At 43.0% G+C, this 13073-nt stretch overlaps 1 protein-coding gene across 1 annotated transcript; it reads left to right on the top strand.

The window, feature by feature from the left end:
• The first annotated feature begins 326 nt into the window (after nucleotides 1–326).
• Nucleotides 327–11288, top strand: LOC139002661 (histidine-rich glycoprotein-like). The gene is given in 6 exon segments (XM_070403777.1): nucleotides 327–518; nucleotides 7329–7445; nucleotides 8274–8364; nucleotides 9502–9660; nucleotides 10902–10911; nucleotides 11207–11288. Coding segments are annotated over 6 exon segments (651 nt in total).
• Nucleotides 11289–13073: the final 1785 nt, after the last annotated feature.

The raw sequence follows: 13073 nt of genomic DNA, 5'->3' as shown, positions 1-13073 counted from the left end.
TATCTAAAATTGAATAAAAAGCAGATAAGGCCAGGCTTCAGTGTGCCTCTCCAAGAGTGAAGTCTACATCTGGCCCCCCATGCCTTCTAAAGTCATATTTCCTGTATAGTATTTTCCATTGTGCGTTGGTCCCTTCTTCAGATCCTGAACCCCTGCCGCAAAAGGTTGCAGCAGTGAACATTCAGTTTACACAACAAAAATGTATAAATACTCTTCAATCAATAGAGTGTGTGTGTGTGTGTGTGTGTGTGTGTGTTTAAAAAGTCTGTATAAAATTCTCTGCTGTGGTATACTATAGCAAGGGATGGTTTTCCCGTTTTAACCAAATGAAGACATTCACTGCAGCTCTGCTTTCCATGCATTGGATCACACTTAGATATTCCTACACTGTGAGTCCCGTAGACTGCAATGCTACTGGGCCCCTGGCTAGGAAAGTTCTAGACCTGATCAATAAAGGACGTTCAAATGGCCTCCTTTTTCACTTGCTGCAGGTCGCTGGTGCCCACTTGGACAGAGCAGTAAGGAATTGCCAGTGGCAGAGCTAAGTTGGGAAACCATGCACCTGGGGCAAGTGTGACTCTAGCCACTAAGCCTACTGCTTTGCACAATGGAATGGCCTTGGTCAGGGTTTTCTGTTTGGTTTCTGCTGCTGCTTTAGAATGTTCTTTTTTTTCAATTTAATGTCAGTTATTAGTATGTCCTTGACTATGAATCAATCTTTGAATACTTATAAGCACTGATGCTGACTCCAATCAAATGCTAAGTGCTATAAGAGTAAAATTATAATGAACTTAAGCCTTTCCCTTAAAGAAATAAGAATCAGCTTACACATTCACACACATACACACACACACACACACACACACACACACCCTGTGTAAGGTAGGATATATTTAAGTGACCGAGTGAATATTATAGATGCTGGACAATCTAATGAAAGGAGGTCTATTACCATTGAATGAGAGAATGCTTCATTTGGGAAACCCAAATGAAGCAGAATTTGAACAGGAAGATGGGTTGGGAAATTCCAGGAATATCAACTCGATGTGGGTAAGAAATAATGCAATTCCTGACTATTTAGTCAGGGACACTGACTTTTTGTCCCTTAGATTATCAAATGAAAAAAGAAAAACAGCCAACACACCAAAGCCATCCAATGTGAATGAATCAAAATTATTCCTTTTTTTGTCAGATTGTCAAAAAAATATATATATTTGTGTGTGTGCCGCAGAGTTTTAGTAATTAGTTTATATGTGCCATGAGATGAGAATTTAAAAATCACTGACATAGATTATATACTTATTTGTAATAGATTTGAAGGCATGATAGAGATGAAGGAGGGAGGCCTCTCTTCCCCAATCCCCAAAATAACCTACCCTTTGGAGGAACCACTAAAATCAGGGAGGTCAGACAATAGAGCACCACAGAAGACAAGCAGATAACTTGACGTTTGTTAGAGTATTAGATGTGGAGGCTCTACAGGTTGCAGAAAATGAGTGCAGGGCTCAGGATTCAATCAGCAACTTAGTGACTACTAGTGCCAGTCCAGGATCGCTGCCACATTATAGGACACAGGACGAATTGGCTCAGGGCTACCTCTGAGTGGGGGCAGGGAGCACAGTGTACCTGGGGAGATGGATGCAAGTGGCACGGGCTTGAACTATAAAGGTATATAATGTGTTCAGGAATGAGGAAATGAAGACAGACCAAGGCGGTGGGATTTATGGCAATGAGAATGAAGAAAAGACAAGAGACATTTCAAATAAAGACCGTTCAAGGCCTGGTGACTGGATAGCAAAAGCAAAGAAAGACATCAAAGCTGATGTCACATTTTTTTAAGCCAAAGTCTAAGGCAGGAAATATTAATGGTTCATTGACAAAAGGCAAGATAAATTGAGAGCGGTAGCTGGTTTGTAATAGAAGAGCTGATTTTAGGGTTGGGCAAGTTGAAATTAGGGCAAAAAGACAAGTTCAGGAAAGAGCTGGGTGAGAGGACACAATTGTGCATACAGATTGGAGCTCCTGAAGTAGTGGCCATCAGTTATAATTTCTAGGTTTACACCTTCAACATTTTAGTCCAAATAAATGGTGCTATTTAGTGGTTGTTTTTTAAAGCTCATGAACAGAAGTAACATCATGACCACTTAAAAAGAACATTTGCAAGTAACTTTTTCAAGCTACTTATTCAAATAAATAGATGAAATAACACAAAAGTAGACATCTGCAATGATTTGGAAAGGAACAGAAATTCTGTTTAAGAAATCAAGAGATTGTTTCTAATGAAAACATACTGGGCTCCCACGTGTTACTCACCTGTTGCTTGAAGGGGCGAGGGCTAGGCCCTCCACCTTGCCCCAGGGTAAGGGCTAGGCCCTCCACCTTGCCCCAGGGTGAGGGCTAGGCCCTCCACCTTGCCCCAGGGTAAGGGCTACGCCCTCCACCTTGCCCCAGGGTAAGGGCTGCGCCCTCCACCTTGCCCCAGGGTAAGTGCTCCATCTTACCTTGGCCACATGCTTGGCAGGGAGCTTCTTCCCGGAGGTCTAGGCCTCTGCTAGCCACACCCAGGAACAAGACACAGACTTGTGCCTGGCCAATCGGCAGAGCACAGTCCTTTCTCCTCCCCTTCCTCCAACTCCCCCTATATAACCGGTCTCCACACAGAGTTATCTCTGTCTCTGCTTCCTGCTGCTGTGTCGGCAAGGTGGGGGAGCCGAGCTAGCTCGAATAAAGACTCTTATGCTTTTGCATCGGACATGGCTGGCTCCCTGATGTGGTTTCTTGGGGATCCTGAAATCTGGGCATAACATTTGGGGGCTCGTCCGGGATCCCCAAAACCATTGAGGGACCCCCCCAATCCGTAGAGTCTGACTGGCCGCGGTAAGTGTCTGTGTGTTGTGTATTCTGTTCTGTGTGATATATGTTATCTCTAAGGGACTTTTCCTGTATCTGGAGGAATGGCTTCTAGATGGTACTCACCTTCAAAACTCGGACTGGCTAAGGGTTCGAATCTGGCCTATCTTTTAAAAAAGGTAGAAGAGAAGCATTCCTAGGCAGTTTTCTACTGCCTCTGTTCAGGGACTTGTTCTGTATCTGTTCTGTGTGAGCTCACTTCTGAAATCTGTAATCGCCCGCAATGATCTAAGTGGACGCACAGGGGGATCAAGGGTGGGAGGAGTCGGGGGACGCCTCGACCCTCCATCTGGAGGGGTGTAGTTTTGCTTCCACGGAGTCGGAAGGTCTGTAGGAACCCCCTCAATCTGAGAATCTGAGACGAGGCGGGTCGCTCCCACCGGTTTGGCGTAAGGCCATCGTCTAGTTGCTTCCATGGAGTTGGAAGGCTGTTCTTTGGGGCCCTCTGTTTGTCTGTGTCTGTGTTTTTCTGTTTTCTGTGGACTTACTGGACGGATGTTATGGGATGATGGGACGGACTCAGACTGCTCCTTTGGGTATTGTGATTGATCATTTCAAGGAGACTGGGGGAGGCTGTAGAGCTCCCTCAGGAGTTGGGAAGTTGTTATTGTTTAAACTCTGAGTGAATGTCTGGTGAAAGTGTGTGAGTGTGGAGGGAGGGGGTCTGCCCTCTCCCCCCCTTTGTGTGGCTCCACGACTTCGGTCAGGTGGGCATCTGAGTGAGGATCTGTGAAAACAGGTCACCCCCTCCCCAAGTAAATGCGTCTGGGATTTCTGTGCATGTGTAGAGAGAAAAGCTGGCTTAAAACTAATGCGCGCACTGTCCGATTTTGGATAGAGTTTTGAGCTAGAGTCTCTTTGCAGATGTGCAGGATGGAGCCCAAGACTGATCATTTACCCAAAGAAAAAAAAAACGGATGCTAGCTAGATTCTAGACTGATTGAGAAATGCTGAATATTTTGACTTGCCAGCTAAAAGTTTAAGGTTCGGATTGAATTGGGAAAAATTGTGTTATTGTGGTAACTAAATGCCTTTGCTTATTGGTACAGCCACCATTTTGGGCTGCATGACTTGGCAGCTGCCATGTTGGCCGCATGGTTTGCCGCTCCCCTGGCGGCCGCCATCTTGAAACAGCAAAGGCCCCTCCCTCTGATTTAGTCAGGGGTGGAGCTTTAAGGCGGAGTTTTATGGGGCAGAAGTAAGCTTGCCTCGCGGATTTATTTTTAAGCTAATCTCTTAAATCTAGAAAACCCTGCTTTCCTTAAACTAAGGACAATCAAAGGTTATGTCAAAGTCTTTAAAAGGGACTGATAGCAGTAATCCAATTTCTAAAAATCAGATAGAGACTGTGGTTTCATGCTGATATTCAAGGGCATATTTTTCCTTTGCCTGGGAGGGGCAGTGCAGCTGTCCCAGGGTCGGGAGGGCTCCAGCTAACTTGCAACTCAGTGTTCGGGAGACCCAGGATATGCCTAAGTTTAACCTAGGTTACCCAAGGACTCTAGATAATGTGTTTATCCACAGCTGTGGTTTGGATTGCATGCTGTCTCTGCTTCTGTAAATTGATCTGTCCTTATTGCTTAAATATGTATCCTTGTTAAATTTGAATGTATTGTTAATCTGAGGAATGTTAATTATTTACATGTCACCTAAAAATTAAGGCTAAAAGTTTTAACTAACTGAAAAGCATGGCTTTGGTGTGATGGGAGGAAAGAAATTTTGAATGGATGGTAGGCCAGTAAGCTGGAACTGGTCACTGGTGGTGGATTGTGAGAAGGGCTGGACACTGCCTAACTTCTCCTTCCTTGGTACCCCTGAAACATCAGAGGGTACTTCTGGCCTTGATTTTCTTGGTTTTTGGTTTTGGGTTTGTTTGTTTGTTTGTGATGAAAACCGTTTCTATCTCAATGAGACATAGGTCAAGAATCCTGTCCTGGGATGTGGGAAAGGCCCCCACATCTGTTCCTGTCAGGCCCCCATCAGGGGACTTGGGCGATGTTCCTGTTATCAGCTCAAGAGCCCAAGACTGTAAAAATACTTGTTCACTGAAAAGGTGTAAGTGTAAATGTTTATTTGATATTTGTAAGCATCCCTGTTTGTTTGCTGGGAACTTTGATTTGCTATGTGATATTCTGTGCTGGGTTGGGATTTTGGAATTCTGGGGTATATTTAAAAGGTATTTGTGGCTTTTCTAGTCTGATTGGGACATTTAAGGATGGGGCTCACAGTTATTTCATGGGCCCTTCCCCCTGCCTGTGAAAGGAAGGCAACGGGCCCTAGAATCTGTACGAGACCAGCCCAACCCCAACTCCTCATCAGCACAGACCAGGAGATTGGGTCTACAGCAGAAGGTACCGCCAGGAGACCCTCGAGCCACGTTGGAAGGGTCCCTACACTGTGGTGCTGACGACCCCCACCGCTCTCAAGTTAGACGGCGTCGCGACCTGGGTCCATCTGTGATCCGGGAAGACTTCGTCACCAAATGGAGCGTCGATCGAGATCAACGCAACCCGCTCAAGCTCAAGCTACGGCGTGCTCGACCTGCCTGATGCTGGTAACATTGCTCGCGATCACTCCTGCTGCCGGGAGCCCCCACAATACTGTGTAATAGACTTAGATGATGCCTGCATCTTCATGGACATGGCTCCAAAGAGACAAGGACAATTTATAGGAAGGTCAAGAATAGACTTTAGTAGGATTTGGCTGCCTGAAGCGGCCATGATGCCAATATTATGTTTCATTGTATTGATATGTTATATTGACCTTTGATTCTCTTGCAGGTTGGAATGTATGTTGGCTGTCCTGGAAGGGGACTGTGTGGGGTGAACCCCAAGAGTAGAGGGTGTCTGGCTGCCAAGAGGGCAGGTGCCCAACTGGGCAGGGAAGGGTGCCCATCAGGTTTTGGTCTCTGTTGAGAGACAGTTGATGGTTGGCAGCCTGTATATTGTCTTGCAGGCCTGCGTAACCATGCCCATGTCAGGGGTAGTACAAACCTCAACTGTAGAAAGCTGGGAAAGGCCTGTTTGGAATAGAAGGTCTAAGGCATGGTTTGCATAGAAAGAAAGTTTAATGCCAACAGTTACTGTTTTGTTATAACTCCATGAAAAGGAATTGGCAAGGAAAAATCAGAAAATCTTAGAGCAGATCAGTATGTTTTTCTCCTTACATAATTCCTCTGAAATATTGGCAATGCTAAATAAGTCATGGCAATACGTTTCTTTGCATAGATTCAATAAGACTGGTTCCTAATAGTGGTTTTATTAATGGAAAACTTTGACTGGAGTATCATGTTTTAAAGAGCCCTGTCTGAGCTCTAAAGACTTGAAGCCAGTAAAAATGCCACGAAGAAAGCCTGGTATCCTGCTTGGAAGCCCTGAAGATGGCTGGCGCTGGAGCGTCAGGCCCATGCCCTACCATTATTGGCGGTGGGTAAGAGTAGAAGGGGAGCAGTAGGGATGCCTCTGCGTTCCTGCGGAACCCCCACACACTCTGGGCCGCAACAAGTAGGAGGGCTACTGAGATGGGCTTAAAGCCTAGAGCGTGGGCTCAGGTGGAGTTGCTACAGGTGAGGGATTCACCTAACTCAGCAGATACTGCAGGCAGGCCTGATGGCAGCTGGGTGGCGTGGCTTCCTGGCCCTACGGGGCACATTAAGATTCAACCATGAGATTCCAGCAAAGGTAGTCAGTTACCATTCTTGTTGTGTTTATGCAAACATCAGGACAGTAGATAAATTAATCTTGATTTGGCTTTTTGATAGCCATGGAGGAATTTTAAGAAGAAAAATCCTATTTCAATAGAAGTTGTTAAAGCTAAAATGGTTTCTTTCCCTTCCACCAGACCATTTGTTAAGATATGCCTAGTACGGGCCTCTAGCAACGGTGGAATAGAAAAGCAGTCCGTCTCATGATTGAGCTGGAAGTTCCAAGACAAAGGGGGGAATGAAAGGGCGAGGGCTAGGCCCTCCACCTTGCCCCAGGGTAAGGGCTAGGCCCTCCACCTTGCCCCAGGGTGAGGGCTAGGCCCTCCACCTTGCCCCAGGGTAAGGGCTGCGCCCTCCACCTTGCCCCAGGGTAAGTGCTCCATCTTACCTTGGCCACATGCTTGGCAGGGAGCTTCTTCCCGGAGGTCTAGGCCTCTGCTAGCCACACCCAGGAACAAGACACAGACTTGTGCCTGGCCAATCGGCAGAGCACAGTCCTTTCTCCTCCCCTTCCTCCAACTCCCCCTATATAACCGGTCTCCACACAGAGTTATCTCTGTCTCTGCTTCCTGCTGCTGTGTCGGCAAGGTGGGGGAGCCGAGCTAGCTCGAATAAAGACTCTTATGCTTTTGCATCGGACATGGCTGGCTCCCTGATGTGGTTTCTTGGGGATCCTGAAATCTGGGCATAACATTGCTTTCTTGGAATTTATCAGGAATCCACAGATATCTATTATTTAGTCTGAGATGTGAAAGAATCTGACTGTACAGTCCAAACCAGGAAACACTGGGATGTCTGTGAGCCAAAAATTTCTAGATATTCATCTTATATAGTAAGCAAACATGGTACCATTCTCCTCATTTTATTATTCTTGACTTCTGTCTACTCTGTTGTCCCAGGGTAGCTGTATGCCACAGCAACAGAGGAAGAGCAGTTTCTGTCTTTTGACTCATGAAGATAATGTCGACCTTGAGTAATATTCTCTTGAGAGCCATACCTAGGAACCCAGTTCAAGATATGTCAGTGGGGCTTGTTATAGCATGAGCAGCTATAACATTGGGCAAATCGCCTAATGTCGCTAGATTTCCATCTTCTCAGCTGTAAAATAAGAGGAGGAGGTTGGAGTAGATAAACTCTAAGGTCCTATCGGGCCCTGACAGTCTATGGGTCTGGAACCTATGAACTTGTAATTGTGTCCTATGAAGACTGGTCCCATGAGCAGGAGTGGCCAAAAGGGATTAACTTTAATTATGATGAGGAATGGGATCTCGTGCTGCTTTGCATATGGGTAATCTGATCCCAGGCTGTCTGCCACAGGAGAAGAACACAAAGATGAAAAAGCACAGATCTAAGTTTTTAGTTCCAGAAAATAAGACACTTACATACCTAGAAATTTAGCATTTTTGTTCTTCTTGAAAATGTTTGAGATATGGCCATGATCTTTTTAAATAGTTTATCTGTGGTTCTCATGAGGGTTTTGGGTGCCTATGGCATCTAACTCATAGAAACAGATTAAGAAAATACAGGTTTGAAAGAGGATTTATTGAGAAACCACAAATGAATTTTAAAAGATAATAAGGTATGTTGCAACACTTTTTTTGTGTCTTCATATTCAACCCAAAGAAAGCAGTACACAATGATAAAGTCCTCTTTCTTACAGGTGATTGGACAGTGTAAGGTAATAGCTACAACACATCTGAGTGAATTTCAGGGTCTTAGAGTGAATGACTTCAACTGTACCACAAGCTCTGGTATGATAATCTGTTAAAATACTACCTAATTCTAGATTGATATGGAATTCAATCATACAGTGGTATTTAATATATAATACTATGATGTACATATCAAAAATGGACTCTACCTATGCTCATGGAATTGATTTTTAATTTCTCTCCTGAAAAGAGTCACAAGAGTGTTTCTCCTGTTATTAATACATTTCTCACAAATTATATATGTAAAAATAGAGAGCTACATAAGGCAGTAGAGCATTATTACAGAGAACATGGGCTCTGTCTGGTGTCAGATTTGCTTGAATTTGAATCCCAATCTCATAATTTCCTAGTTGCATGGTCTTGAGGGAAAGTTACTTAACCTCTTTAAGGATTCCTCATGTGTAAAATAAAGCTAATAATAATATTAGCTCTTTGGGTCTTCGTTAGTATTAAATAAGATGCTCTGTGTAGTACACTTCCAAAGTATTTAGCAATATATTGACTTCAACATGTAAAACTTATGTATTGATACTACAGTTTACACAGCAGTCTCATTTAATCTCATAACAAGACTGAAGATTATGAGACTTTCTAGTATAGAGTTAAAAAGTTTCAAAGAGATTAAATTACTTGGCCTCATAAAACACCCCAAATATGGTGAACCTAAACCTGCCCCACCAGTGTTGAATCTAAAGTCCATGTTCTTTTTATTTACTTTTTCTAAGAGAATTATCACAGAGTTCCTTTTAAAATAACAAATTTCAGCATAATTCAATATACAAAAATTCAGCAGCCAAGCAACTCCTTCAGGAGCGTGCCTTAAAGAAGACTGAGCTGTATCTTCTCTCTCTGGGCAAAACTTCATTTTAATGATGTTCCCCCTCCTTGGCAGAGATAGGAAGAGTTTATTGAAATATTCACACTTTATGAATGATGGGTTTGGAGCATCTGAATAGGGTAACAACCGAGACTTGAATATCAGAAGGATCTGGATTTAAGTTTAGCTCTGCTGCTGATTAGCTGATTTGTTGGAACAAGTTTCTTAGCCTTTCCAACCCTCAATTCACCTGTCTGTAATACAGGAGCTATTGTTATTGTTTCCATCATGCATATATGTATTAATTCATGGCATTGACAATGCTGTTTAGCTACAAAACAACCATCTTCTTTCTCCAGTCTTTTCCGCATTGGCCAATACTAAAGACAGCCCTGTACTCATGGATTTCTTTGAGGAGACTGAGGTCTACAGAAAACAAGCAGACAAAGTCCTTGAGATGTACAAAAAGGAGAATGGTGACTTTGCCTCTTTCAGAGTGGACCAAGTCGAGAGAGTCGGCCAAGGCATAAGTTTCCACTAGTGTCCAGCTGGAGTCTGAGGGCCCAGGCTCCAACCTCACAGGAGAAAATTCAGTTGCATTGACCCTCTCCCCACTGGTCTCCTTGGGCCAGATGATTTTTATTATTATAATTTTTAACTTACTGGTAACATTCAATATAATATTAGTTTCATGTGTACACAAATTCAAAAAGATACATGCATCCATACATTCATTTCAGCATTATTTACAATAGACAAGATATGGAAGCAACCTAAGTGCCTACCGATACATGATTAGATGAAGAATATGTATTATATATTTATAATAAAATATTACTCAGCATAAAAAGGAATTAAAACTTACCATTTGTGACAATGTAGAGGGTATGATGGCAAGTGAAATAAGCCAGACAGAGAACCACAAAATCCAGCTGCTTTGTTTGTTTGTTTTAATACAATAGCAACTTTACTGTGGTGTAATTGACATTCAATAAACAGCACATATTTAGTTAGAGTATACCATTTGATAATTCTAACATATGTATATACCAATGAATACAACACCACACTTAAGATAGTGAACATATCTATCACCCCCAATAATTTCTTGGACTCCTTTGTTATGCTCCCCTCTTGACCAACCCCTCTTGCCTCCTCCCCTGGGCTGCTGGTGCAAGCCACCAGCTGCTTTTTAAGTTGAGATCCCTGTTGCAGTTTCAAGAGACAGGCAGCAGACAACATGGAACTGCCCTCCTGCAATTTTTTTTTTTTTAATTTTTGGAGTTGTAGGGAGTGTGATATCAACAGAGAGGAGGGAAACCCAAACAAAAAAGAGTAAGATGAGGAAGAGCATGCTAGGGTTATGAGTCATTAAAATCATCTAGTCCTAACCTCCTTGTATTATGATGGAAAACTGAGGCTCAGAGCAACTACCTCACCACACCCAGTGGTATGGCTAGAGCCAGACAGTCCTTCCCCATCCAGGGTTTCAAGTGCCTCCCACCCGTAGCAGTCTATGGAACAGCTAGTTTATGTTGTCTTGTATTTTGAAAACACAAAGTGAAATAGATTGTGGTGCATACAAGCAATGGGATAAATACAATGCAATTACGTACTAAAAAGAATGTTTTGGACCTATACGCCTTGGAAAGAGTTTCAAGATATATTGCCAAGGGAAAAAGCAGGTTATAGACCAATACTTAGACTATGATCTCCTTTATATTAAACAATTAGATATATGTGTATATACACAACATAGTTAGAAAAAGGCTAGAAGGAAAAGCACATCAAATGAATGATGGTGGTACCTCTGAGAGGAAGAGGCTGAGATGCAGGAAGAATGACTTTTCACACTATGCTTGATTATGTCTGTACTATCTGAGCCTTTTCAATCAAATAATATTCATCTTATCACTTGATAAATTTTAAAAAGGCAGAGGCAATAAGAAAAAATGGCACATATTGGTGAATCCTGATAGTGCCTTTACAGTATTATGGATAGTAGGTATCTACTGCCTTTTTAAAAATGTTCCTGACACTTCTTTAATCCAATTTGTTCTATAGAGGAGGGAGAAGAACCAATTACTATATTGACTTCTCTGTGAGGAACTGCTCCAGTCACCATTTCGCAGGCACCATAATGTGAGTATAATAGATCAGTGTGAAATATTAATAACATTTTGAGACTACTTACTATGTACCAGACACCCTTGTAAGGGCTTTACCCATATATTAGCCTATTACCCCCACCACCACCCTATGAACTAGATAGCATTTTATTCCAGATTTACCTATGGGGAAACTGAGGCATGGCGATAAAACTGAGAATATTATTTTTAAAATATACATGATATATACCAACTTAACAATGAGGCTTTTTTTTAACTCATTAGGATTAAAGACTTAGCTAAAACTAATAACTAGAAGGTATTAAGAACCTATACTAATGGATGGTTTCATTCACTTCATCTCATTCACTCCTCACAGTGACCACATTTGACAAATGGGAAGGTAATAGGCTCAGTAAAGTAAGGGTCTTGCCTAATGTTCACAACCAAGATGCTCAGTCCAATGGGATTTCCCCGTACTCATGTTTAAACTCATACTCATGTGCCTGTAGGAAGTGTTATGAATGATATGCAGCATTTGTATAGCAACCTATAGTTTACAAACCACTTCCATATATTATTGCTTTGTTGGATCCCTGTGACCATCCCATTGACCCCAACGAACCCTTAACTATCGTGGTGTGGGGAATACAAACTCAGTGCAGAAACATGGAGGCTGGAGAAGAGGAGCTCAATGCTAAATGTTTTATAGCGTTATCTCATTTAATTAAGCCCTCCCACAACCTGAGGGTAGATAGCACTGTATTCATTTTAGAAATAAAGACTGAGTTTCAGAAATTTTATGCAACTTACCTAAATCTCATAGAACTAATACATGATGAAGCCAGGATTAACATAGGCTTTCTGACTCTTAACCTGTACTGAAAATCTTTTTTTGTTGTTGTTTTTTGTTAATCCTTGCTCATGGATATTTTTCCTTTGATTTTTAGGGAAAGTGGAAGAGAGAGGGAAAGATAGTGAAAGACATTGATGTGAGAGAAACACATTGATTGGTTGCCTCCTGCAAAAGTCCTGACCAGGGCCCAGGGCCAGGCAGGAATCTGCAACCAAGATAGTGCTCTTGACCAGAATTGCACCTGGGACCCTTTGGTCCGCAGACCAATGCTCTATCCACTGAACCAAACTGGATAGGGCTGTACTCAAAAATCTTATTGCTTACCAATAGCCTCAAAAAATGAGTTTTCCTCATGTAACTTTGACAGCTGGGTTTAAGGATCTCTGGGGCAGAGGGGTGCCAGCCAGGTGTAGCCTCTGAACTTAAGGTAGGGCCAGAAGACAGTCTCTATGACAGGGTCTGTGCAAACCTGTTTTTATAATGGCTCCCTTCTTTCCAAGACTTTCCTCCAAGGTACTTTGTTAAAGTTGTACAAATCTCTCATCTACACCACCCTTCTTTTTCTCTAGACACAGGCAACTCAGGTCTTTAGTGCAGTTGAATTGGTCTAACAGAGCATGAGGAACGGTGTGGGGATGGAAGGGGGTGTGGGGGGAGGAGGCCCCATGCTCTGCTCGGCCCCTGGGAAGGCAGGGTCTCCGGCAGCTGCTGGCAGGGGCGTCCGTTTTGAAGGCCTGGCTGTAAAACCCAGACCTTAGTTTGAGCTCCACAGGAGGGACATGGAATGTTCATGACCAGCCTCCCACCCTTAGGTCCAGGAGGCAGGTCATTCCCAGCTGGCTGCCCTCATCACTCCACGACCCTCACCCCCTACCCCCAAGCTCTCTGCAGTGATGACAAGTACTTATTGGAAACAAGCAAATGGTTTTATTTTTGGTACAAAAAAACAACAAAACAGAATGTACAG

Source organism: Myotis yumanensis, unplaced genomic scaffold, assembly GCF_028538775.1.
Source record: "Myotis yumanensis isolate MYYU_CA2020_CCGP unplaced genomic scaffold, mMyoYum1.0.hap1 SCAF_2, whole genome shotgun sequence".
Taxonomy (NCBI): Eukaryota; Metazoa; Chordata; class Mammalia; order Chiroptera; family Vespertilionidae; genus Myotis; species Myotis yumanensis.
This window is presented reverse-complemented; position numbering and strand designations above follow the sequence as displayed.